The 26,099-nt window shown below is 36.7% G+C and overlaps 1 protein-coding gene across 4 annotated transcripts; it reads right to left on the bottom strand.

The window, feature by feature from the left end:
- Positions 1-2,359: 2,359 nt before the first annotated feature.
- On the bottom strand, positions 2,360-23,923 carry C9orf72 (C9orf72-SMCR8 complex subunit). 4 transcript variants are annotated; one of them, XM_057724935.1, is made up of 12 exons: positions 23,880-23,923; positions 21,897-22,010; positions 18,512-18,999; positions 17,337-17,396; positions 14,753-14,848; positions 13,934-13,998; positions 12,046-12,118; positions 10,183-10,299; positions 8,266-8,501; positions 5,458-5,515; positions 4,293-4,402; positions 2,360-4,187 (listed from the first exon to the last, which is right to left on the bottom strand). In XM_057724935.1, exons 3-12 carry the CDS (start codon positions 18,953-18,955, stop codon positions 4,001-4,003), a joined length of 1,446 nt encoding a protein of 481 aa, XP_057580918.1. In that variant the 5' UTR covers positions 18,956-18,999; positions 21,897-22,010; positions 23,880-23,923; the 3' UTR covers positions 2,360-4,000. The 4 variants fall into 4 exon arrangements, with proteins under 4 accessions (XP_057580918.1, XP_057580919.1, XP_057580920.1 ...); XM_057724936.1 differs by lacking the exon at positions 23,880-23,923 and adding an exon at positions 23,482-23,636 and having other exon boundaries at positions 21,893-22,010; XM_057724937.1 differs by lacking the exon at positions 23,880-23,923 and adding an exon at positions 23,482-23,636 and having other exon boundaries at positions 21,910-22,010.
- Positions 23,924-26,099: the final 2,176 nt, after the last annotated feature.

Genomic DNA, 26,099 nt, shown 5'->3' with positions numbered 1-26,099 from the left:
TTTCCAACTCTTTGAGGTTTTCCCAGATATCTGCTATTGATTTCTAATTTATTTCCATTGTGGTCAAGAGAACATACTTTGTATGACTTGAATCCTTTTGTTATGGAGATTTGTTTTATGACTCGGAATATGGTCATTTTGGTACCCGTTCCGTGGGTTCTTGAAAAGAATGTGTAATCTACCATTGCTGGGTATGGCTGTGTTCTTTGTCACTTTCATCAAGTTGGTCAATAGTCTTGTTCACCTCTTCTATATCCTTACTGACTTAGATACAGATTTTTTCCTGAGTCTTTCATTAAAATTGAGCCTATGCATAATCCAGCTCTAAAACATGTCCTCTTGTTCTATCCAACATTGAAAGAGGTCTTCAAATCTCCAATTGGTAGATCTGTTAATTTCTCCTTACAGTTTTATCAGCTTTTACTTCAGGTATTTTGAAGCTGTTATTAGGCGAACACACATTTAGGATTTTTGCTTCTTCTTGCTGAATTGACCCTTTAAGCATTATGGAATCATCTTTGTCCCTGGTATTCTTTGCTCTGAAATCTGCTTTGCCTGATATTAATATAGCCACTCCTGCTTTCTTTTGATTGGTGTTAGTATGGTGTATCTTTTTCTACCCTTTTAATCTGTTTTTCCTTTATTTTCAACATGTGTTTTTCGTTGGTAGCATATAATTGGATATTGTTTTTTTATCCAATCTGACAATTTCTGCCTTTTAATTGGGGTATTTAGAATATTTGTGTTTAAATCTCTTTAAAAGATAAGTGACTTTAAGCAAAAATAACAAATGTAGCACTTATAACATATGTAGATGTAGAATGTGAGCCCACAACAACACGAAGGTAAGAAGAAATAAAAGTTTTTCATTGTAAGGTTCTTAAACTGTTCGTCATGTGGCATATCACTTGAATACAGAAAAGTAGGTTAAAGATGTATACACTATAACCTTAAAGCAAACACTGAAATAAAAGTTACAACTAATAAACCAACAAGAGATAAAATGAAATTGTAAAAAATAATCCAAAAGAAAACAGAAAAAGAAACAAAGAACAAATGGAACAAATAGAAAGCAAATAGCAAGATGATAGATTTAACCTAACCATATCAATAACGGCATTAAATTTAAGTGTTCTAAACACCTCGATTAAAAGGTAATGATTGTCAGATTGGGTAAAAGAGCAGGTATCAAACACTGGTCAGGTACTGAGCTAAAGCACCTTATACAGTCTCATTAAATCCTCTATAATAATCACGAGGTTATCACCATGCCCTCATTTCACATATTTAAAACATGAGCCCCGGAGAGGTTAAGTAACTTCTCCAAGTAGCACAGCGGGGAGTCACACTTGGGCACTACAGACTGCTAGTAAGCCTGTCATACTTGCTTCCTTCCCCTCCCTCCAATTCCATAGCATGGAGTACCTGGTACACAGAGGGATTGTCCCAAGAACTATGCCATGTAACAAGTCCTTTAACTGTTTGGGATGAAATCTAGCTTAACCAGCTGAGTGACCACGGGCTGTGTATTACACTTCCTTAAGCTCTAGTTTCCTCATCTGTAAAATGGAACTAAAAACACCTGCCTCACGGGATTGCTGTGATGATAGGTTCAGAAAGTTCAGTGGGTAGTGTGTGGGTTAAGTGGAGGTGGTTAACCACTTCTGGTACTTTTAAGCTGTACCCTGCATATCACACAAGAAATATCAATTTATACAATTCCATGTCAAAACTGAAACACTATTAGAGAAGAGTGACATTCACTGTCTTTGTGTTTGACCTGCAGCATTACAGAAACAGACCATAGGGGTAACTCTCATGTTTACTGTTCAGCGTTACACAAAGTTTGGGTTTTTTCTTTGAGAATCTTAGCAATGCAATGAATCAGTCTTCTTCCAGAGAAACCTTTCAACTCAACTGTTATATTTATGAATTAATTTCTTCCTGGAGTAAAAATGTCAGTCTTATTTGTTTTCCAGATAAAAAGGTTTAGATTCCTTACACTTTCACTTTCATATTGGACAACTGTACTGGGAACCTGGAAGGAATAACTTCAGCTTAGGTTGTATTATTATAACGGTAATTAAAAAAATGTACTGAAGCATTATCTTTTATCTGATATATTAATATATAAATTAAAATATCAAAATGCAATCCTGGGAGTAAAGCAGACAGTCTTTAAAACAATCAAACCACATACAATTCCAGCATTATATAGAACCTTTAAATATATTTTCTTTCAAAAGAGAAAATCAATAACAACAAAAAACTGTTTAGATACAACAAGACTGTCAGCTGAGCAGGAAGCCAATCAGTCTTTCAATATCATAGCACTGCTTTTCTGAGCAAATAACAGACAAAATTTCAAAGATATTTTATTCAAAATTCTCCATCTAGGAGAAGAGATATATAACAATGTGTACACATGCTTTAATAACTTATTTCACTGTACAACTTGCATCCCATACAACAGTACAATACATCAGCAAAAGAAAATAATTAGCACTTAAATAACCTATCATGTAAATAGCATTGTACAAGGGGTTTAACAAGGTGGTATCTGCACATTTTTTCATGACTGAGCCAGAGCATCCATCACCTAACTGAGTATGTGTCTAAAAATGGAGATATCCACACCTTTCTTACTAGTCATATGAAAGGCTAGTAGGACCTATGTTTGTTTTGATTAAATCTGGTGGGCGAGGGCAGAGGGATTCTATCACTTTTATTCCTTTCTTATAAATATTTTTCCCTTTTATGTTATTTCCACAATTTTAAATAAAAATATATTTTATGCTTGTGTATACTATTTTGTCAATACTGTTCTAGCACAGAATTATGTTAATCAGTTATTTTATAGCTAGCAAAATGGTCCAAACACATTAAGGAAACAAAAGAAACTGACCACTTAGCTCTGCCAAAGTAGCACCTAGTAAAATAACACATCGGTAAAGTTTCTCCTGCTAGTCCTCATATGATGCAGGCAACGAGACATGGCAACAACGAAAAACATGGACAGAAATTTAAGGAAGAAGATACCATTCTTGTTTCTGACAAAAAATCTCACTAGTTAGTATTTTTCTATTGCATTTAATAGTCTCGGAGTTATAATGATTGCTAAATCAGAGTAAGACTATACAAGAGGAAAACGAGCTAAAAATAAGTGACTAGTGAAATCTGACCTTCTTCCAAGTGATTACGTTTTCCGAGAAAAAAAAGGCACAGGAGGTACACATTTGAATTTGGCTCAAAAATAATGAAAATCAATTGAAAAAGTTGGCAATAACTACTGAAATATAAAATCCAATTCTCTATATTTTCTGTGGAAGATCTCAACAAACAAACAGGAAAAAAACCCCTGACTGTGGTTCAGCATAATCAGGGCTATACATACTGCCTGACGCTTCTACACAGACTGAATCCCAAGGACTAAGTCTGCAAAGTAGGGTCTAATCATTGATTTCAATAAAACATCTGCTTGATCAATATTTTCTAAAACTTAACCTATGTTCAAGCTAACTTCCTTTTGTGGAACTGAAATTTTAAATGCTCTAATTTTTGGCTGATTGTAAAAGTATTATGGTCAGCCCACGTACCAAGGAACACCAAGAGATGGAAAATCAACTCGTATTATACCTGTGAAAGCTAACTCAGATTTCACTTTGATACTTGTAAACTATGAATCATGAGTTTCAAAAAACAGTAGTTGTGGTCAAGTTTATATCCTATATCTTTAAAAAACAGCAACAATATTTATTATAATTGTAAACAAAAGTCTGTCTCCCAAGAGAGCACACCTAGGAAAAGGTGCATTTATTGTAACCACGCACCTGACATCCCCTTACAGACTTTTCGGGACAACTGTAGTGTACCTAACTCACTTCCATTGCTGGGTAGGACTCCAGGGCATGACCCGAGGGAATCATGTTTCCCGACACCAACACGAGCTACTTTAGCAGCAACTACGATTGTGATGAAATATTCTTAACAAGTTACACATTTAAAAAGTCATTAGAACATCTCGTTCTTGGACACTAGTATAGAGAGGCCTTCCAAAGATAAATGAGTGGAGGCCTGGTTTAATTTTCTCAGCTAGAGCCATTATTATGTTAAGGTCGCCCTCTGCTGTTAAATCAAGGTCTATCTTCAGGTTCCGAAGCGATTTAAAGGGCTTTTTCCCCTTCTGCCTACAAATAATAATAAAAAAGAAATTATAATACAGAAAATGTCCAAAGGGAACAAAAGAAAAGCAATGTATGAAGGTTCTCCTTCCATTTAGGAGTCTGACTTACGTATCATCTTCTATATATTTTATTAGCGTCAAGGCTTTTCTGTGAAGGACGAGCAGAAACTGTGCAAGGAATGTACTCCTGAGAGAGAGACCGGGTTTCAAATGAAAGACCTGAAAGAAAATGAAGCGTTTTAATAAATAATTTGCCCCCGTTCTACTTATACACAGGACGCTTCTGTCTCAGCGCTGACAGTGCCTGGCAGACAAGCCACGTTAGAGCAGCTCTCCTCAATCGCTTCCGCAGATGCGCCCTGAAGACAGGAGGAGGTGGAGGTACTGGGTCTGGGAGCGATCTGACAGTTCTATTTTATCTTTAAGAATGCACTCAAATTTTTCCTTCTACCTTAGACTATGTTCGTATTTATTTTATTATTAAAAACCATGATATAAGTTACTTCCAGTTGTGTTACTGAACTCTTCTCTGCCCACACCTTCCAATAAAATCAGAGCTCCCAGAGGTTGAGCCGTGCTTAGACCATAGTTTTAAGATATTCTTATTTTTCTATTTTGGGGGGTGGTGGTACATGTGTAGTGGTAGAATGATTTTATTTCTGCTTGGGAAGCATGGAATCACACGACTTCAAATGATCCTTGAACCGTGCGATATGTCACAGACCACACAGACCTGGATCCAAAATTTCTGGTTAACGTAAAGATTATATTATTTCAAAGCTACATCTATGACACTGTTTCTTGGCCTGATTCCCAGAGAGATATTATGAGAAAGCTCTGTTATCTTAAGAAATAAGACCCATATAATCTAAAATTTTCTTCAAAATCCAGATATTTTTCAAAGGAATGAGACAATAAAGATGCTATCACTTAAATAAGTTTTAAAAACATTTTTTTGCTCAATTAAGGCAAACAACATTTGTACAATATCCCCCTTCACCAAAAGAAAACACCCTTGGGTGATAAGTTAGTGCTTAGAATGAAAACATTTATTATTTGAACTGGGGGATGCTGCATCTCTAATTGTTAATATACAGGCTACTCTCCACTAACAATTCAGAAGAAAAACAATTTTAACACTTTAGAAAGACCAGAGACACTACAAAAGGACTTAATTCTAAATTATATATATATAGTACAGGCATTGTGCGATATATTAAAAAAGAAAAACATGCCATATCAGTCACTCTGACAACCTCAGGTTTAATATTTACCTGATCCAGGAAGGCTTTTACTAGAGTGTCTCTGTGTAAGACATCTTGAAAAATATTCCTATGAAGAAAACAGGCCAAATGTTGAAATGTTTTCCACACCTCTCACATCAGACAATAAATTAAATTCTTAGAAATGGAATTACAAACATATTTATAAGAATTAGATATATATATATGTGGAAATATAAAATATATATTCATTTTAACTCAAGGATACATTTGTCTATTACTGGGGTTTGTTAGCCCACAAAGTAATTACTTTCTCTTAAATAGTATAAGCCGTCCCAGGAAGGGAATGTATATATCTATCACTGTATCACTCTCACCTTATAAAAAAATATTGAGAGCCTTAGGAAATTAGTAAATATAATTTCCAACTCCTGCCACCTCAAAAACATAGAGCAGTAACAAAAATAAACACACACCACTACCGCCAAAAACGAAAACGAAATACAAGGTTAACTTCACGTACTAATATCTTCTAATAAGCAGTCGAGGAAGAAAATAGGTTAAGAGGATGAACGCTAGGAAACTCTCAAGTGGGATGAAGGAACACACACAGACGATCATCTGCAACATCCTGACCACTGGTTTTGCATCCACAAGCCCAGCATCTGGCAAGTAACAATGAATCAGCTACCTAAGAAAACATTAGCTACATTGGCAATGAGCAGAGTAAGAAGTTAAGTTGTAATTCACACTTGAGATAATGTTTATCTATCACTCAACCTAGGATATAGTAGATGCTCAAAAAAGATTGTCCTTTTCCCAGGTCCCAACCTCCTTTGATCTCTTCTCTTCTTCTTTCCCTCTCCTTGCTTTCTACTTCTCTAAGCAATTTAGTGACATGTTAGGTTATACTCAAGTTGGGGTGGGGGGGGGGTATTATAACATTTACTAAGGTAAGCAATTTCTAACCGAAAAGAAAAGACTGAAAGTGGTAGGAATCATGATATAATTGACAAGAGTAGCAGGGAAAGAGGTGTGTGCACAGCGGTAACAGGAAAGTACCTAACATTTCCTAGTTTTAGGAGATGGGTGTTCCCTACTAGAGAAGAAGGAAACTCAGAAGGGGGAAAAATCAGCATCTCACGATTACTGGCTGTCCAGCTGGTGGCCACTGTGGGCATTGACAACAACCACTCCCTGGCTCTGGAGAAAGAATTCAGCTATTTAAATCTAGTGTTCGGAACACATCTGTTGCATAAATTGACTGTATTGGTCATAAGTGAATTAGGTGAAGCAAAGTGTTAGAATATTTCCAGTGAGTGATTTTTCATGCTTTGTCAGTGAATGAAATTATTTTTAAAAGCTAAAATTAAAAATATCTTAAAAATAAGTAATATTGTTTAAAATAAACTAAAAAGCAAAATATGTCTATAAAACATAAAAGTTAATAATACACAATCTAGTGTTTGAAAATATTATTTTTGGACAATTTTATGTTTAGAAAATTAGAGCTGGAAACAAATTTTAAAAATTCCTGACATTTTGTTTTGATCAGCAAAACAAGCTTAGCTGACTAATCAGTTTGTTAGATGAGCGAAGCAAACAACTGGCTCAAAGAGTAAGAAATGTTAAAACCATACACGTATCTCCTCTTAAAAAAAAATCAGATGGTTGTAAACCCATTCTAAAGTTCACTAAATTCCCCTCAAAAGAGCTCTCCAGCAACCCACCAAAAAATAGAAAAAAATACTAAACACTTTAGGAAAGAAAAAAACGCCTGGAGGCTCAGATTAATTTTGATAATTTTGATGCACACACCAAAATCGCCTATATGTGATAACTTAGGGACGTGGGATTCTTATTTTGACCACTTTGTTTTCTAAACCAATTCCCCTAAATCTTTCAAAGGACCGAACAAGAACACTGGAGAGCTGGAAACAGCTGGGTCCTAATGGAGCCATCTTTCTGCACCTAGAGACACAAGAGGCTGGGGATCCCTTGGACGTGGTGTTCCTTTGCCATGCTTTTGGGCAATGCCTCCTCTCTGACTGTTGATGCCTCACGTCTATTGCCTCAGCACAACATTTTTCTTCAAGACGCAGGACAGCGTTGCTTGCTCCAATTTTACTGCTGCCTTCTACATGCAAACCTGGGTTATACTAGTTAACATTTACTGAGCACATTCTATGTGCCAGGCACTTTAAATTGACTAAAGAGAACAATGATAGTATACTTTCTTTTCCTGATTTCAGAACAACATTTAAGTGTTTATAATTCAGATTTATCATCTTTTTTCTCTAATTAGGTCCACATTCAACATGTTATTATCATTACTTTTTTTCTTGTTAATTTACTGATCAGATTTATGGTAAGAAATGAATAACACAATATAAAATGCATAGTAAAAGAATGCTCTATTGACAGTTTTGCTACATTTTATATTTATATATCAAGGAAAAAAAGATTTAGAATTAGCTCTTTGATTTAATTAATAAGCCTTGTAATGACTCTTACACACTAGTTGATAAGCAAATGGAAGGAGCTGGGGCTGGGGCTGTCTGGTTAGCCACTGTTAACCTTAGCACCTAGTACTGTAACTAGGGGTTGAGTACACATTTGTTAAATAATTACTTAAATTCTTATTTTTAAGGACTAATCTAACCTATCTTATGGGAAACACAATCATATTAAGAAAAAGCCATTCAAGAAAAAATGCTTGATTAACCAAATACGTCTTCCAGCATAATTCTCCCAATAATATTTCCCTTTAAACACTGAATTGTTTTGTTTCTACTCATAAAAGGTACAATTTCCTAATACTGCTCAATGACAATAGCAAAAAAGCAGGGCATGACATACAAATCAGGAGTGAAGCTTTCGTCTGTGTAGATGATGGTATCCTGAGCCATGTCCTCCTCTGAAGTGGCTCTCCAGAAGGCTGCCAGCTCGGATCGCATGTACCTACGCTGATTGTAAATATGTTCATGACAGGGTGGCATCTGCTTGACGGTGTTGACGTCCACGTCTATGTGTGTGGTGGGGTAGGGCGCGTACATGACCTGCCGGAAGGGGAGCACAAAGCTTCCAGTCGAATCCTGTCATAACGAAAAGAAAATTTACCATCTTTCGTGCCAAAAGGTACGAAGAACCATCTTTTAATTAAAAAAGAAAAAAAACTGGCTTTAACTTATTAGCAAATCCAGCTGTAGAAATTTATCTTAGAAAATGAATCATGTCTGTGTGCCAAGTCTGAATGATGTGTGTGCTACAGCAGAGGATTAAATAGCAAAACGCCAGAAACAACCTAAGTATCCAAAAAGAGAAGTGATTAAATCAATAAAAACGGTTTATTGTTTAGCTGCTGAAAATTAAGTTGCCAATGTTTATGTGTTGATATTGAAAGATGTTTACAATATATTGTGAAAAAAAAGGTTAAAACATTCAGAGTATAATCTAATTCTTGGGGGGGGGGGGGGGAGGAGGGGAAGAGATGAAAAAAATACTAACAAGAAAAAAAGACCAGAAAGATATATGCCAAATAGTAACAGGGGTTATATTCATTGGATTATGAGATTACAAGTGTCTTTTTATATTCTTCTTCATTATTCATATGTTCCGTTAGGTCTCAATGAATATGTATTTTTACAGTAAGTAAAAAATGTACTGAATACCTCCTTCCAGGTGTAGTCAGTTGGGCAGCCAGCTGCCATATAACCAGTACCTACTGTTATAATGTCAAAGTATTCTCTGGAAGACGATACAATTTAAACTTGCATGGAAAACTCTTAACAAATATTTTTTCATTAAATTATAGTTTCAAGTTTTCCACTATGCATTTGGTATAGGTTCCTTTTAGGGATAAAATTATACAATAAATGAGACAACGCTGAGGAAATAAAAGTACTAAGCACCTTATTATGCCTTTGATAGGAGAAGTTCTAATTTTCAGATTTGTACAATTCAAATCAAAATTGAGTTTCCCTTAAGTAGTTTCTGTATTTAAACACTATTATTCTGAGCTCAGAGCATGCACAGTATCGAAAATGTAAAAGCTGAATATAATTTTTATTTGAGACAACTTTTAATATTTTTTTCTTTCATTTTACTATGCCTGCATCCTCAAGAAAGCATGACTCGCATAACCATTAGGAAATCTACTTCTTCACATTTCTGACTATAACTGAAACATCAATAATAGATTCAATAAAGTGAATAACAATTCCCCATAATTACTGAAAATAATTGCTAATCTATATTTATCTGTTTTGTTCCCTGAAAAGCACACTTAAGTAAATAAAGAAAATATATAAAATAATTTTTTCTAATATACACACACACACATACACACAGGAATTGCTCAAATTCTATACTTTTTTCAAGATAGGAAGCAGCTTAAATTTTTTTTCAATAAATGAATATGGTACTTAAACACAAAATGGTAACACAAAAATTTAAATCTGTTCAGTAAAAGAAGAAATGTCCCCATTTAGTTATGCAAGCTGATTCAAGCACATATTAAAAAAAACAAATCCTGAGGCCAGATAGGCAGCTACAGGAAACCAAAGAGAAACACAAAGAAAGTTATTCTGTGATGTTTCACTGATACTAACTATAAATTCGTAAGACGTATACTCCATGCTCAGACCTTTGTAAACAGTCAGCTCCTTGGCATATAAACATGAGACACATTAAATGTTAATGTTCAAAATGTATTTATACAGATTTTCAAAAATGATTTAAAAAATTGGTTTCACTTGTGATAGATGGAAAGGATACCTTTAGCAGGCCCTGTACGAAGAGCCCTGACTCATATTTAAATGATGATTCTGCTTCACATAACCTGGAGCATTTTCTCTCTGCTGGAGTCAGAAAAAGGCATAATGTTCTTACTATCTGTAAACGAAAATATTTTAGCATTAAAATATGAAGTAAAAAGGTCACTGGTTTGCTCATGAAACAGATCTGAATAGAAATTTCAATTGTTATTGTCAAAATCTATTCTGAGAAATAAGTATTCTTTAGTCACCTGGAATAGTCTGTGGGATATAACACTTGTCGCTTAAAATAGGTATTCTGTGGTCAAATAAATTTGGGAAATGTTGGTAAATTTACTGTATGGTATCTCAAAGCCTTTAACATTTGAATACATATTGTGACTCTCCAGGTGACTAAAACAATATGCAGACTTTCTCAAACTTATTTGACCATGGAACCCTTATAATCTTATATTAGGAAATAAAGACCTAATATAATTATTGACTGTATCTACCCCTAGCAGCAAGTGTGTTTCAAACAAGCAAACAGTTTGGACAAGAAAACTAAATGCAGTTAAATCAAGCAGAGTTATGGCTTCGGTTTCATTGTTCTACATGTAAAATCCCATCACAATGAATATCAAGTGTCTAAATCCTTCAACAGAATGAGAATTAATTCTATCAAATTTAATTTAAAAGAAGCAAGCCATTGCTTGGGGTTTAGAAACCTCTCATTCTAACAGGATTTGATCATAGCTCTATTAGGAAAAATAGAAAGCCATCTAACTACCTTGGAATTCAGACTATATTCAGAGTTTTTACATTAAAGTAGCTGTTTTCAAACTAGTGATGGCAACCTTTTTCTCAAATTAAAAAGATAAAATATAAAAAAGAAGCTCTTAAGCTAGAAGAGGACATGGGATGAGAAAAATGTTTGAAAAACACAGAGCCCCAACCATGGGGACTTTCTCCCTCCAAGAGGCAAATGGGAAGGCCCTGTGGAACCTAGAGGCTTTGGACACAAATCGAAAGCTACCTTCTTGGGGTAACAAAACTAAGTCACTAGATGCAGTGTAATAACAGAGGTAAGCTAATCTGTCATAAATGGTTGTACCAGAAATATAATTTTGGTAAACCAAGGGTACACAGTATACATGGTAGCTTATTACAGAAAAAAAAGTATTTGTCAAAGCAAATATATCTGTCAAGCAAACAATCATTCTTAATATATTTCCTGTGTAAAACTTAAAAAGAAAAATTAGGTTTTCTTAAATTGATAGATACGTACACTTATCTCCAATTAATGATCAGTGAAGAGAAGTATAAAATCCCTTAGTTTATTATTACCTAACGTTTCAAAAGGTAACTTAATTATTTATTAACTCATACAGCACTAAAGGAAGTGCTCACAAATGTTACTGAATAAGATATAACCTCCCTCGATCACTTAATAGCAATAGGTCCCTAAAAGGAAAAGATTTAGGGGGAAAAGCAAGGTAATGAAATCAAGATAAATAATCAGATACTGTTTCTTTGTAATTAGTACCACGAGTACATGGCTATCTTCATATTTATTAAAGATGACATTAGGAAATAGAAGACAAATATTTTAAAAAATATCTGATTTTAAAATATTCTCAAAACCACTTATACAGTACTGAGACTGCTATTCATGAATTATCACAATGAAGCTGATGAATGACTTCCTATTCAAACACTTTAAACTCATTTTTTGCCACAGGGTGTCACAGTAATTTGCTCAGATTATATTGCCTCCTTATACTTTTAGATCATCTTGACTGCAACCTAACCTTTAAATTACAATCCGTAATATGTTAGCAGTATTAAAAAGTCAGATCATTTGCTGGATTATAAAATAAATTACCTTATTCACTTTCTCCGCACTGCTCCCTACTACAACAGAACAGCCACAGGTTTGCAAGTGTGAGCTGATGGCACTGTGAATTGAAAAAAAAAAAAAGATTAAAAACACTGACTGTACGAGAATTTCAAAAACTAAAAAAATAATAAAGACATGTGCGCTTCAAATAACTTTGAACAGCTTTACACGATGAACACCACAGCATTATAATCAGAGCTCTGGTTATAATGCTATCTTTTATTTCTATAGTACTTTGCATTGCCCACCACATGCCTTTCACAGATTCTATCTGAACCTTAAAACAATGCAGTTAGTCAAATATCACCATTTTATAGTGGAAGAAACTGAGGTGTAGAGAGATTAAGTGGTTTATTTAAAGTCAAGTGGGATTAAAAATCACATGAATGGCTGACACTGAGCAGAATCAGGACTAAAGAACTCATGATTCAAGCCATGTAAGGCTTCAAGATCAAACACACTCGTCTCTAAGGCTCCATCATGAACCTAAAGGTGCAGGCTGCAGACATAAAAGCAAATACCTTACCCTTTCACTCATTTTTTAAAATAAAATTTCATGATAATCTGTAACCGTAAAGAAACACTCAAGTAGAAGATGAGATTATACATGTAGACACAGCACTTAGTTAAGGGACTAACATGTAGGTGCTCAATAAATACTGGCTATTATTATGATCATTTTCTTAGAAGAAATACAAACAGAAAATGTAAGCTATTAGCTATTATTATGTACTTCTATGTGCCATGCACTGTTTTAATGCTTAACGTGATTTATCTCACTCAATGCTTACAACAGTCCTATGAAGTAGGTACTACTACTCTTCCCATTTGATAGATAAGGAAACGGAGGCATGGAGAGTTCAGGTAGCTGGCCCAGGGTTACACAGCAGTAAGCCAGGAAGTCTGGTTTTAGAGCTCACACTCTCAAGCACTAAAATTTACTGTAACATGGAAAGGATCAGTACAAATATGAATAATTTTCTTTTTAATGGTCTAAATACATTAATTTTATTTTATTTTTAATTTTTTAAATTTTATTTTAAGAACTTTTATTTAGATATAATTGACATACAATAAACTGCATGTATTTAAAGTGTACAGTTTGATTTTTTTAAAGAACTTTTATTGAGATACAACTGACATACAATAAACTGCATATATTTAGAGTGTACAACTTGATTTTTTTTTGTTATTAATAATGTATATATGGCAATCCCAATCTTCCAATTCATCCCATCCCAACCCCCCCTCCCCCCCACCTCCCACTTTCCCCACCTGGCATCCACATGTCCACTCTCCGCATCTGTGTCTCCATTTCTGCCTTGCAAACCAGTTGATCTGTACCACTTTTCTATATTCTGCATATATATGTTACTATACGATATTTGTTTTTCTCTTTCTAACTCACTTCACTCCGTAGGACAGTCTCTAGGTCCATCCATGTCTCTACAAATGTCCCAATTTTGTTCCTTTTTATGGCTGAGTAATATTCCATTGTGAATAATTTTCTTTTCTAGGCCTAAGTAAGTCCATCCACAATGCAACTTAATTTGAAAGGGTTCTTAGTTTCAGCTTTAATGAGAAGAAAAATAAGAAACCAGAACCAAACAAGGGTCCAAGAATTCTTGTCTGGGCACCACAGAAACTCACCTTCTTTAAAAATTGAAAAGAGTAACATCAAATATATCATAGGCATGCAATAAGTAAAGAAGTAACACAAGGCTAAGCGATAGTTCAAATATGCATTGTTGACCCCAGAATAATCTAGACAGGCATTCTGTTATTATTTTCTTCCTTCTCAACCTTGTCACAGGTGAGCGTAAGATTTGCATCTGCTTTATCCAGCTTTTATGAAAAGAAACAAAATTCTTACTTGAGAAGAAAGCCTTCGTGACAACTGTCACCAATATCATCATCATTGAGAACTGTATCAGCTATCTGAAATGCACCAAAAAAAAATTTTTTTTAATTCAGCTATGACAAAACACTGAAATAACACTTTTAGTACACAAGTTTTCTGAAGTCTAGGTTCAGTATAACACACTGCCCTCATTTCTGAGCATCACAAATCCCCATAAAACAATGTGCGTGCACCACTACAAACTCACAGAACAAATGATGTGAAAGCTGGTTAGACATGTAAGCAACAATTTTTACAAGAACGACTTCCTCTTCTGAGCTGTCACAATCGGGAGACAAATCTTAATTACAAAGTCAGGAAGCTACAAAAATAGCTTCCTAAAGATTTCCCTATACACGCATAGTGTATAATTCCTAATGTCCTCAACAAATGAATGACTAAGAAATCAGATTAGTGAAGATAAGTGAACCTCCATTCACTGCCAGTGATTTGTACACTGCTTTGTTACAAAAAGTAGTGAATTAAACACTGATTGATTCTCTAAGGTCTGAAATTCTCTCACTTAGGAAATACAAAAGTGGAGAAATGAACTTAATACACTTAATTTTACCATATTACCATTACTGACCAAAAAGCCTCTGTTTGGCCATAAAATTCAGCATTTTAAGTGCGTTTGTTGAAGTGGCTAATAATTCATCTAAATACTATGCATGACAAAAAATGTATATTACTAAAATGAGAATATTACTAACATGTATCCTAGTACTATAACTTAAGAGAACTGATAAAGGGCACTACTGCTCCTATTTAACGTTACAAGGAAGAACTTACATCTATTTCTTCAGGAACACTGTGTGATTTCATAGACGAAAGCAGTTCCATTACAGGAATTACTTCTCCAGTAAGCATTGGAATAATACTCTGACCCTGCACAAGAAAGTAAAATGAGGTGAAGAAAAATCACACAACATAGGATAAAGTGGGCAATAAAAAATCAAAAACTGAAAGCAAAGGATAACACCCTTTGATAGAAATACTTGATAACGTGTTCAAACACAGCCCCAAACAAGTCTACTACTCCAAAACAGTTCTATTTCTAAAGGATTTACATGCTATTTAAAACTCCTTTTCATTCTTCCAGGAATCATTTTCTTTCTTTTTTTAAGGCATGTGGGATCTTAGTTCCCTGACCAGGGATTGAACCCATGCCTCTTGCATTGGAAGCACGTAATCTTAACCACCAGACCGCCAGGGAAGTCCCAGGAATAATTTTCTTAAGTCAGAATGGAATCACGGTTTATCATTTACATATAATATTTAAATCGCCACACCAAATTTAGAAACGGTCTCCTTCGAAATTTTATTTGAGATACAAGAACTCTTGTTAATCAAAGGTCACTGATGCATTTTATATTAAAAATGAGGAAAGCCAAGCATAAAAAGTCTTTGAAGTCCTCAGCAGTAAAGCCTGAATCAATACTCAATCTCTACATTCATAATAAGGTATAACCTACTCAAATGCAAATCAAAGTCATAACATATATTTTTAAGAATCAATAAAGCTGACACGTTTCCTTTAGTGTTCTTTCAAGGTAATACTAATTATTACATCTGAAAAATGTAATTTTAAAATTTATAGTTTCTAGAATGAAACTGAAAATTCAATACAGAACACCACACACGTAAAGTGTCTCAAATCTGGGTGTTCTCTCACTTACTCACTGCCACCATCACCCTCCCATCCTGAACATGTAAACTTTTAGAGGCACTTGAAATTGTCATATGTCTATCAATTTTTAGCTAAACATGTTTTTAAAATCACATATTAAGATTTAACAATAAAACTCTTCCCTTCATTCACATTTTATGAAATGACTATATTCAAACTCTTTACATGCATATTCAAATTAGAACCTCTGTCATCCCTACAGTCAGTCCTTTTTATGAATGAGCAAAGCTAGTTTTCAGAGCCTATCAGTTGCTTCAGAATTTAAATGTGATGCTGTCTCTGGAAATTTTATCCTAAGTCATAGACCCCTGTGCTTCACACAGGAGGTTTTATTATTTTAAAAAAATTCAGCTTGTAGTAACTCACAAACATAAAACCACCCATTGTTTTTGCTTTTCAAAGTAATTTTTAAAATGTTTGTTTACAATTACAACAATCAACACATGCAATTCAAAAAGATTAATGACTGAAGCTGCGTTAACTTTGCTTTCCTGTAAAACGATTTTATCAGCTGAAGGCTATAAGCATCTGAAACTGGTACTGGTTAAAGTTGTTTTAGACTAAGTATTATCCTCAAAGAGTATTTATGGTTCAAAATAAAGTCACTGCAAGCACATGATATGAGATTTGTAAGAACTCAATTATCAGGCGACTCCTTCTTTTCAGAAAGGATAATTATGGGAAAATACCATCCCTTAGGTATAGGCATATATAGTATGTCATACATGGCATCTCAGACATTTATCATCATAAGCAAATGGATATTCTCACTGAGCTTAAAAACAGCAAATCCTAGATGGCTAAACACAGAAGAGGCTCTAAAAGAAAATGCCTTCAGTTTTTTCCTCCTTGGACTTCTCTAACTTGAACTTCTCAGCAGGAGAACATTTCCCCTTTATTATTATTTTTTAAAAATATTTATTTGGTTGCGCTGGGTCTTAGTTGCAGCAGGTGGACTCCTTAGTTGCAGCAGGTGGGCTCCTTAGTTGTGGCATGCGAATTCTTAGTTGCAGCATACACGTGGGATCTAGTTCCCTGACCAGGGATCGAACCAGGCCCGCTGTATTGGGAGCACAGAGTCTTATCCACTGTGCCACCAGGGAAGTCCCTGTTTCCCCTTTAAAAATCTCCAGTTTGTCCAAGTATACTTTTCTTCCTGACACAGAAGGCACAGGATAACATTTTCAAGAAAAGCCCTTAAAAGAGAAATAAACCTAAACATTAATAGTGGTCAACTCTGTAAGCACAGGTTTCTGGTTTGGAAAAAAAAATCCCAGAAAAAGTAGAATTTTACTGGGTCCTAAATTTCGTTACCTTGAGATAACTCTACCTTGAGATAAAAAAAAATCTCATATAGAATTTAAAATTTTTACCATGAACAAGTTATCCAAAACTTATTCTATGCAAACAGAAAAAAAGGTAGCAAAATATTAATTTGTAGATGCAATTATTATCATTTATTTATTTAACTCTTCAGGCATAAGGTATGGAAGTTTTTATCCAGTTTATTCCATTTATCTCCATAAAGGTTCTGTTCGAGTTCAGGCTCACTCTGTTAAATTAATATGTCTTCAAGGCCTTAACAGAGCAGCCCTTAGCTTTATACAAACACATAAAGCCCTTAGCTTTACACAGATATACATGGTGGGTTTGGCAGTGTCTGGTAATATGCAATCCGCACCTTACCTGATCTTCCATTCTCTCTGTGCCTTCTAAGACAATCTTCTGGACATTTTCTTGCCTTTCCTGAGCAAGAGAAAATTCATTAAAATAAAAAACACACAACATTTTGACACTTGTTTTTCACAATACAGTCAAATGGCAGACATCTTCTTAGGTAATTTAGTTCATGGGAAAAACACTTTCCACTTCAGGGCAAAAAAAAAAAAGGGGAGGGGTGGGATTAACCCAACAAATCCATGCTCTCATATGCAATACAAAATAAAATAAAAACACTCTTTTTGTCTGCAGTTAAAAACAGATAATTTGACAGAAAAACAGTCAATGTAACATCTGCTTACTTTCACAAAGGAAACTAATGATTTGCACTTTTCAAATTAGATAAGATGAAGATTAATCTAGGTAATATAGAGCGTCCAGATTTTAAATGATTTTCATAAACGTGAGAAATAAGGAGGCAAGCCTGCAAACATAGTAAAAAAAACTCTTCTTTTAAAAGATATTATTTTTCCTTATTATCTGGTAAAAGCCTTATTAAATCAATAATGCTTTAGTGGACTTCCATGTTAGTATCAAACTGCAAAGCAGAAAGAATTAAATTTGTTCTTCTCACCTGCCAAAATTACAGCATATGGAAATATAAGTATCTCTATATATTAAACTATAGGATTTAGGGGATAACAATAATTTCCCCTAGCTTAATTAAAAGGAATATCTCCTGAAAACCATCTGGTCCATCTTCTTCATTTTACTAATTTGGGAACTTGGCAAAGACATTAAAGGGGCTGAAGGCTATATGGGCAAAGGCTTACGAAACAATTGTTCTGAACTGCTTATACCTACATGGTGGTAAGTGAAAGACAGGGTCATGCAATGTACAAACAAAAAGGTTTTACTGTCAAACGCTCCCAAGGCATATCCAGACTCTAAAACTTATGTTTCCTAATTTCTCTGTGCTTTGGCTTTCTATGTACAATGTGGAGCTATCATCTCCTACCTTCCAGGGTCAGAAGACCACAGACATCAGCTTAGATCTATCTGTACTTAATAAGGTAGAAGGAAATATCAGCTCCTGTTCGAAGTTAACTGCGTATAATTTCTAAAAATTAGATATAAATGTATCAGAAGGTAACCTTTCAGCGGCTAGGTCAGCGTGCTCAATAAGCTCCAAACCCACTCACCTTGTGCATCCATATCCTTCCCTTCCGGATAATGTGTGTTAACCTATCCACACACACTCTGTGCAGCGGGAGGTAGAAGCTCAGCTCTGTCTGGGGAAGTATAATGGAGAGTCCATAGGTGCTCCTATCCCCATTCCAGTTTCCGTCAAAGATTAGCGAAACAATAATTACTCCTTTTTCAGACAAGACAAAAAACTTAACGTCGATTGCCCCGCTCTCTGCATTTCGAAGGATTTCTCCATTGAGGGTATGGTTAGCAAGAAAAGTTATTTCTCCGTCGCTGAGAAGTACCTGTTCTGTCTTTGGAGCCCAAATGTGCCTTACTCTAGGACCAAGAATGTTGTCCCAGTAAGCAAAGGTCGCTGCTAATAAAGGGGATTCACCGCTTATAGCGATCTCTGTCTTCGCAACTGCTGGAGATGGCGGTGGACAGAGAGTCGACATCACTGCACCCCAACCGTCACATTATCCAAAGGCTGCAGGCTTATCTAACAATGACATACAAAACCAGTGATTAGGTCAGCGATTTTAAGTCATCCATCAAAAACTCAAATGTTGGGACTGACGTATACACACTACATACAAAATAGGTAACTAATAAGGACCTACATATGGCACAGGGAACTCTACTCAATACTCTGTAATGACCTATATGGGAAGAGAACCTAAAAAAGAGTGGAGATTTTATATATATATATATATATATACACACACACATACATATGTATGTATAACTGTTTCACTTTGCTGTATGGCAGGAACACAACATTGTAAATCAGCTATACTCCAATAAAAATTTTTAAAAAAGAAATAAAGTGCATTGTAAGCTTAAAAAAAAACAAACTAAACAAAACTCAAGTGATTTAGGCATATGTGGTTTTCTCCTCTTCAGTGAAAAAGATTTGGAAGCATGTCTCCTACCAGGAAAGAGACATTAAACTAGCATGGCAGGTGTACATCAAGTGTTTGCTGATATGATGATAATTTTACCATACACAGTAACTTGCCACTTATATTCAGGGCATACACTTAGAAATCCAAAATAATAATGACCTTAAAAAAAGCCTCTTAACATTTATATAAAATATTATATGCTAAAGCTCATAGAAAAGATCCTCCCTGTTTCTAAATATCCAGCCTCTATGCAATTCTAATATGATTGGCTATTTGGTTACTAAACCATAGGAACTAAAGAGAAACAAATTAGGAAAGGGAGAGTTCAGCTAGAGACCATGACACTTGTTGTGGGCCGAACTATGTCTCCTGCAAAATATATGTTCAAGTCCTAACCCCCTGTATCTGTGAATGTGACCTTATTAGAAAATAGGTGTAATCAAGTTAAGATGGGGTCATATTGGATTAGGGTGGTCTTTTTTTTTTTTTTTTTGCCATGTAGAATTTTTTTTTTTAATCTTTTTTTTAATTATTTTTTTGGGGGGTACACCAGGTTCAATCATCTTTTTTTATACAGATATCCCCGTATTCCCTCCCTTCCTTGACTCCCCCCCCCCTCCTCGAGTCCCCCCCATAGGGTGGTCTTAATCCAATGGCTGGCATCCTTATAAGGAGAGAAAGATTTGGAGACACACAGAGAGGGAAAACAGGGTCATGTGAAGATGAAGGCAGAAACTGGAGTGATGCTGCTAAAAGCCAAGGACTGTGAAGGACTGCTGGTAACTACCAGAAGCTAAGAGGTAAAGAAAGACTCTCCTGTGGAGCCTTCAGAGGAGCATGCCCCTGCCAGCACCTTATTTCAGACTTCTAGCTTTCAGAACTGAGAGAGAACACATCTTTATCATTTTTACATCACCCAGTTTGCGGTACTTTGTTATGGCAGTTCACACCTGACAGCAGAAAACCTTAAAAGCTGCCAAGAAGAGGAAAAAAAAAAAAAAAGATTGCAAGAACACAACAATCTAGAACCATAAAAGAAAACAAGCAAAAAGTCCTCAATGCACTCAATTATTCTCAACATGCTCTATGGGTAACAGGATACTAAAGCCCAATACTGGTGTTTAAAATGACAGATAAATATATTTAATATGCTATTCAAGAAAGTAGTGTTGCCTTTTATCATTGCAAAGAGAGTTTCATACTAAACAGCTAACGTAAAAAAGCTTAGTTATGTAGAGAAATAAATAATTGGATTGCCTCTGTCAACCTTTCAATCTATTGAAGAAAAAGAGAAGAGTGAACTGCCCAAGGTCTCCAAGCCAGGCTGGAATCCAGGTGTCTTGTATATCTTTACCCACCCCGTTGTATCACTCTAAAAGTGTACACTCAATTTGATATTAATGCAAAATGAATCATTCTTGCCTAATATTAAAATTGAATACCTATGTGTATTCAATGCCAATTTCATTTAAGCAAGTCTAAAATTGTGGAATCTATTTGTCATAATGGTAAAGGATAGCAGTTAATAATAGGTGAATTATGATATATCTGCCTTTGCCTGTATGATTGCTTTGGGAAACATTTGATCTATAACTGAATTCATGTCAAAGTAAACCATTTTACTTAAAGAATCTGATATCTTGTCAGGAGAGTTCAGAGACTGGTGAAAAGAAAAAAAAAAACTGTTCTAATTTCAGGGTATTGTATGAGCACTTTTACCATGATGTCAAGAATAGTTATACGGTGTGCTTGGCAAAATGCTTTACAGTAAGTAGGTGCAGAAATGGTTTAACACAAAAACAGTTTTTGTGTATTTTTTATTTTAGAAATTCATTTAGGAAATATTCACTTTTTTAATGTATGATATCAATTTAAGACTTAAGAGACTACACTGGGTATAAGTTGTATAGCTTGTAAACAGTCAGTTTACGACAGAATATAGGAATATAATTTGAACTGAAACTGTAATGATGCTATAATAATTAACAACAGCAAACTGGGGGCCAAGGAGATGAATTAAGTAAACACAGAGCCATACAATTATACTGCAACATATTCATCTTTTGTTCTTTTTTGGATAAAAAAGGTGAATAATCATAAATGCAATACTGCAACTCAAACATTTCACCATCGTGTTGAAAATAAAAACACTTCCTTAAATGGGATTGAGCCCCAGAGCAAATTTGATTAGATTATGGGACAACTTTTTACCTGACTGTGAAAACTCAACTATTATAGACCACTCATTACATTCAACCTCATTATTAGTATCATTAAGAAGAAAATAAGGGACAAGGATTATGTTGAATTGTTTAGCTTTAAATCCTGCTAAAAGAAATAACTTGAGAAATTAAAGTCACAGAGAAGTATAGTTAGGAGAGTAATAAAATGAGTTTACTAACACTTAAAGTCATCATCTTTGGTAAAGAAAATCCCTACATACAGATATAGCTCAAAAAAATCAGTTCAAAACCAAGAGTCGTTTACCTACATATCGTATTTACATGTAGTGCTGGCTACTCCAGAGAGTTATCAAACAAAAGCCGTAAGAATCTTTGAGGGAAGCCAGGATCCAAACTGGGTGACACAGTGGCTTGCCACACTCCTGTAAACAAAGAACAGGGTTCATGAGGATGTACCCAGTATTCTTCCTGAAAATAACCCAACACACGCAGACATAAAGATTATATTAATTATCATCTGTTAAAACTGTTAGCACAAGGCTATTTTTGAAGTTTTGCTTTTTCTTAAACCTTTGCTAAAAATCAGCCACCTCCTCTCTGACTGATATTTAGAAAGTTGGTTGGTCTACTGCTGTTGTAAATCAAAATTCAACAATAATAAGGCCCACACTTCTCTTAACAATGTTTTCTGTTTATTTCCTCCCAGCCTTAAGAATCAGAATCCTAAACCAGCCCATCTTCCAAAACAGGAGCTGCCCAGGCCAACTTCACTGACAGTGAACTGCTTGTAACACCAGATAGTTTGCAATACTTTTCAGGACTCAGAGTTGAAGTTCATGATATCACTATGAGACCATCTCTCACAGCTCCAGTTTCTCAACTAGGCAGGCTAACCTACTACTCCTTAGAATTACTTAATTAAAATATAGCCCAAGGGCAGGCTTGAAAGATAGGCGTCTCCTTTGTTTTTTTCTTTCCCTGAAAGTAAATTTTGAACTGCTAACAGAGCGAAACAAAGATACTATTTTTTCAACTTTATAAGGTGGGGGGAAAGAAAACCACTTTAGCCCCTATGTAATTGTTTCCTGGAGCAGGTTAGCGCTGGCCTATAGCACCATCTGAAATGTGGTCTATCACTTCTCTTGTTTTTGTTTCACATGTATACAGAGTACAGTCATCATGAGGTAGTTTCCAATTGATTCAGGGCTTTCGTAGACTGCCAAGGTGCTGACAACAGCATCTGTGTCACATAACACCACCACACTTCAAGTATTCTGATTCCCTATTACTAATTTCCCATATATTATATTCTTGCTTCTGTGATGTTTCCATTATGTTGCTGAAAGTTTTCTGAAGTCTAAGATCGTATCTAACAGTACTTTCCAATCTCTCTGTACAAATTAAAATGCCAGACGTATTGTGTCCCCTTGCTTTCCATCACAAGAGAGATGAGAACAATCTGAATCGACATTATCCCCTGGCCACCACCAGACTTTTAACCAGAGCCTAACAATCTCCATTGTTTCTAAAAGGGCCGTATATGCCGGGAAGTGCATGACCTCCCGGTCTCCTGAGTACATAAGCCTGGAGTTCACCGGGGCCACTCAGACTTCTGCGTGGTCACAGCAGACGCGTAATCAGTGCACTTCTTTTTGCAACTGATACCATCAGTCAAGTGATGCCCAAATCATAACAGTCACTTCCTTTAAGTCTGTGTAACCTCGGAGAATTAAGTAACGTCGTGAACCACAGAACGGGAGCAAAAGACAGCCCAGAATTGCTGCCCAACTTTACAAGACATCAGCAACCCTCAGAAACTTCCAATGCCGTAGGCGAGTAGCGAGGGTTACCCCACCCAAGCCCATTCCGTTTCATCCCCCCTCGGACCCCGACCTGGTCCTGAGCAGTCGCGCGCCTCCCGCCCTCCGGCCTTCCCCGGCCCAGGCCTCTCGGTGCCCGAGGCACTGGGGGTCCGACGGGTGCCTCTGGGTCTCACGCCGGGACCCCGGGAAGGAGCCAGCTCGGGGCCTGCGGGCGGAAAAGCGGGAGAAGGCACGGATCCCTATCCCCCTGCCTCTGCGCCGCCGCTGCCGGAAAGCCCGGGGCCCGGATGCAGGCAACTTCACTGCTCGCCGGGCTGAAAACCCCGACGCCGGCTTTCGACCAGAGAAGAGAGGGGCAGAGAGAGAACCGGCCAAGCCGTGCCCCGGGAAGAGCCCCCGCCGCCGCCCCCCGCGCGGTCCCGGCGCTCGGAGCCCAAACAGCCACCCGCACGCCTGATTCTCACTCACCCCCTCGCCACCTCCTGCGCCGCCTCCGCCGCCGCCGCCGCCGGCACAGGACCGCAACCGCAGCCCCGCCCCCGCGGCCCGGGCCCCGCCCCCGGGCCCCGCCCCCACGCGCGCCGCGTCCCCGAGCCGGCTTCAGGCCGTGGTCTTTTCCCGCCTTGTGCTAGTCTCCTGGTTGAATTTTATCCGCTCTTTCCTCGTTCACCCTTAGCGAGTACTGTGAGAGCAAGAGGAAGAGAGAAAGGGCGGGAAAAACAAAACCACACACCTCCAAAACACGCCCCCCTCCCCCCCCGCAAGGAAGAAACCGGGCAGCGGGGAGGGCTGACACACCAAGCACCATCTTTCACGCGGGCGGAACAAGTTGTTGTTACGGCACTACCGTTTCCTCGTAGGACACCGTAGGTACGTCTTGGCGTTTTCGAAATGCCATTACGTAAACGCATGAGGCCTGCGCAATGGGGTCCTACTTACTCTGTCCATTTGCTCAGGGACGCGTTCCGTAAATTTAGCGCAAGCTGTTCGCCGAGGTGGGAAGGCTTTTGGGCCCCGAGAAAGCAAAGTAGAGTTGGTGGTTGTGAATGGTTTTGTTTGTGCTTGGCAGGTATGGGCGCTCAACAAATATTTGATGAATGAGAGTACTTCTTTATTTTACGACACAATTCGGTGTACTGTAACTTCAGCCCAGGTCTCGTTAGGTAATTTCCTTTCACACAATATACAGTCACCACAATTTTGTCTTCTTTATATGAAAGCATGTTCTCAAGCATGATTTTCACATCTTTAAACATCCTGTTAGCTAGTTGCACAATGTGGACGAGTTGGGTGTTTTTTTCCCTTACCTTTGAAAATGTACTTTATTGTGCTGTGATGTGCTGTAAGATTTATTTTTTAAACCTCGAGTTAAATCAGCCTTTGGTCTACAAGTGTGTTTTCAGGTTATTTGCTGCAGATGAGTGGCACTTAACATTTTTCATCTTTAAAAATCATATAGCACATCTGTATCATTCAGAGGAAGAAACGCACAAAATGACCCCCTCAAACCTATACCCTTTGCAGAAATAGACCCTTTACATATGCTTTCTGCTTACATCAAACAGCAAAAAAGCTACCATTTACCTAGTTCCTATTATGTCTTTGGTATTGTGCTTTTCAGCCAACATAAAGAATTATGCTCAATCTTCCTAATATATTTAGGATATAGATATCATCATCCTTATTTTAGAGGATATAACCAACGTTCAGAGAGATTATTTACCCAAAGCCACCTAGCTAGCTGATTCAGGCCAGTTTTGTGCAGTTCCAGAGCCCACTGAGTCCTGAGGACATGAGGCTGGTACTGAGTTGATGACTGCCAGATACACCTATGGGGGATAATGCCGACACCTCCAGTTCCAAGTAAGATTGGGACACAGATTAGGAGCCTGGTCGAGGAATACAGTGCCAAGAACAGTTTTTCCTACTTCAGAATTCTGCCTAGGGATAAACTAATTTCCCTTGTCTCCAAGGGAAATTGGAGACAAGGAAAATTGTTTCTGGTTTTGTGCAATATTCAGCCTTGGAACAACTATGCTTCCTAAGAGACAGTTAATCAAACACCAAGGCCTAGATTCTGCATGACCATGAGAAATAAGATACATAATGAAAGTGGCTCTGTATGCATGGTGCTTTATACTTAATGAATGTGAATTTCCCCCCCTCACATCTAATTGAACAATTATTTAGGCATTGTGTAGCAGTAGCTTGTGTGTCTTTCAGTGGATCAGAGCAAAAAAAAAAATCCAGTTGGAGGGAAAAAGTAGTTGTGACTTAGTATTGTGGTTCATAGTATTTGCATGCTCCAAAATGTAAAATAGAAAGACAGGTATCCTAGCACACATCACTTCTTCAGGAAACCAAAGAGGAAATGATGTTAAGTATGTAGTAATGTGATCCACATTAGCAGCATCAAAGGATGGCTTGGGAGGGCTTTAACCCTTAACCCCTCCAAATTCTGTTAAAAATAAACCACCCCAAATAACTATACTGTTGAAGAGAAAATAGGTTTTGCTATTGAAAGATATCTTCAAGCAAGAGCCCTAGTTCCCCATTTCCAATCAGAATTACATCCCTAAGACCCTATGTAGAAATGTTTGAGCTAATCACCAATCCACATATAATTAATGACTTTACACTAGGGAGTGGTGAAGCACATGGTTTAAGAGCTTGGGCTCTGGCATCAGA

The sequence above is a fragment of the Hippopotamus amphibius genome, chromosome 2 (genome assembly GCF_030028045.1).
Source record: "Hippopotamus amphibius kiboko isolate mHipAmp2 chromosome 2, mHipAmp2.hap2, whole genome shotgun sequence".
NCBI classification, from domain to species: Eukaryota; Metazoa; Chordata; class Mammalia; order Artiodactyla; family Hippopotamidae; genus Hippopotamus; species Hippopotamus amphibius.
The sequence above is the reverse complement of the archived record's forward strand: the minus strand, read 5'-3'. Positions and strand labels throughout refer to the sequence as shown.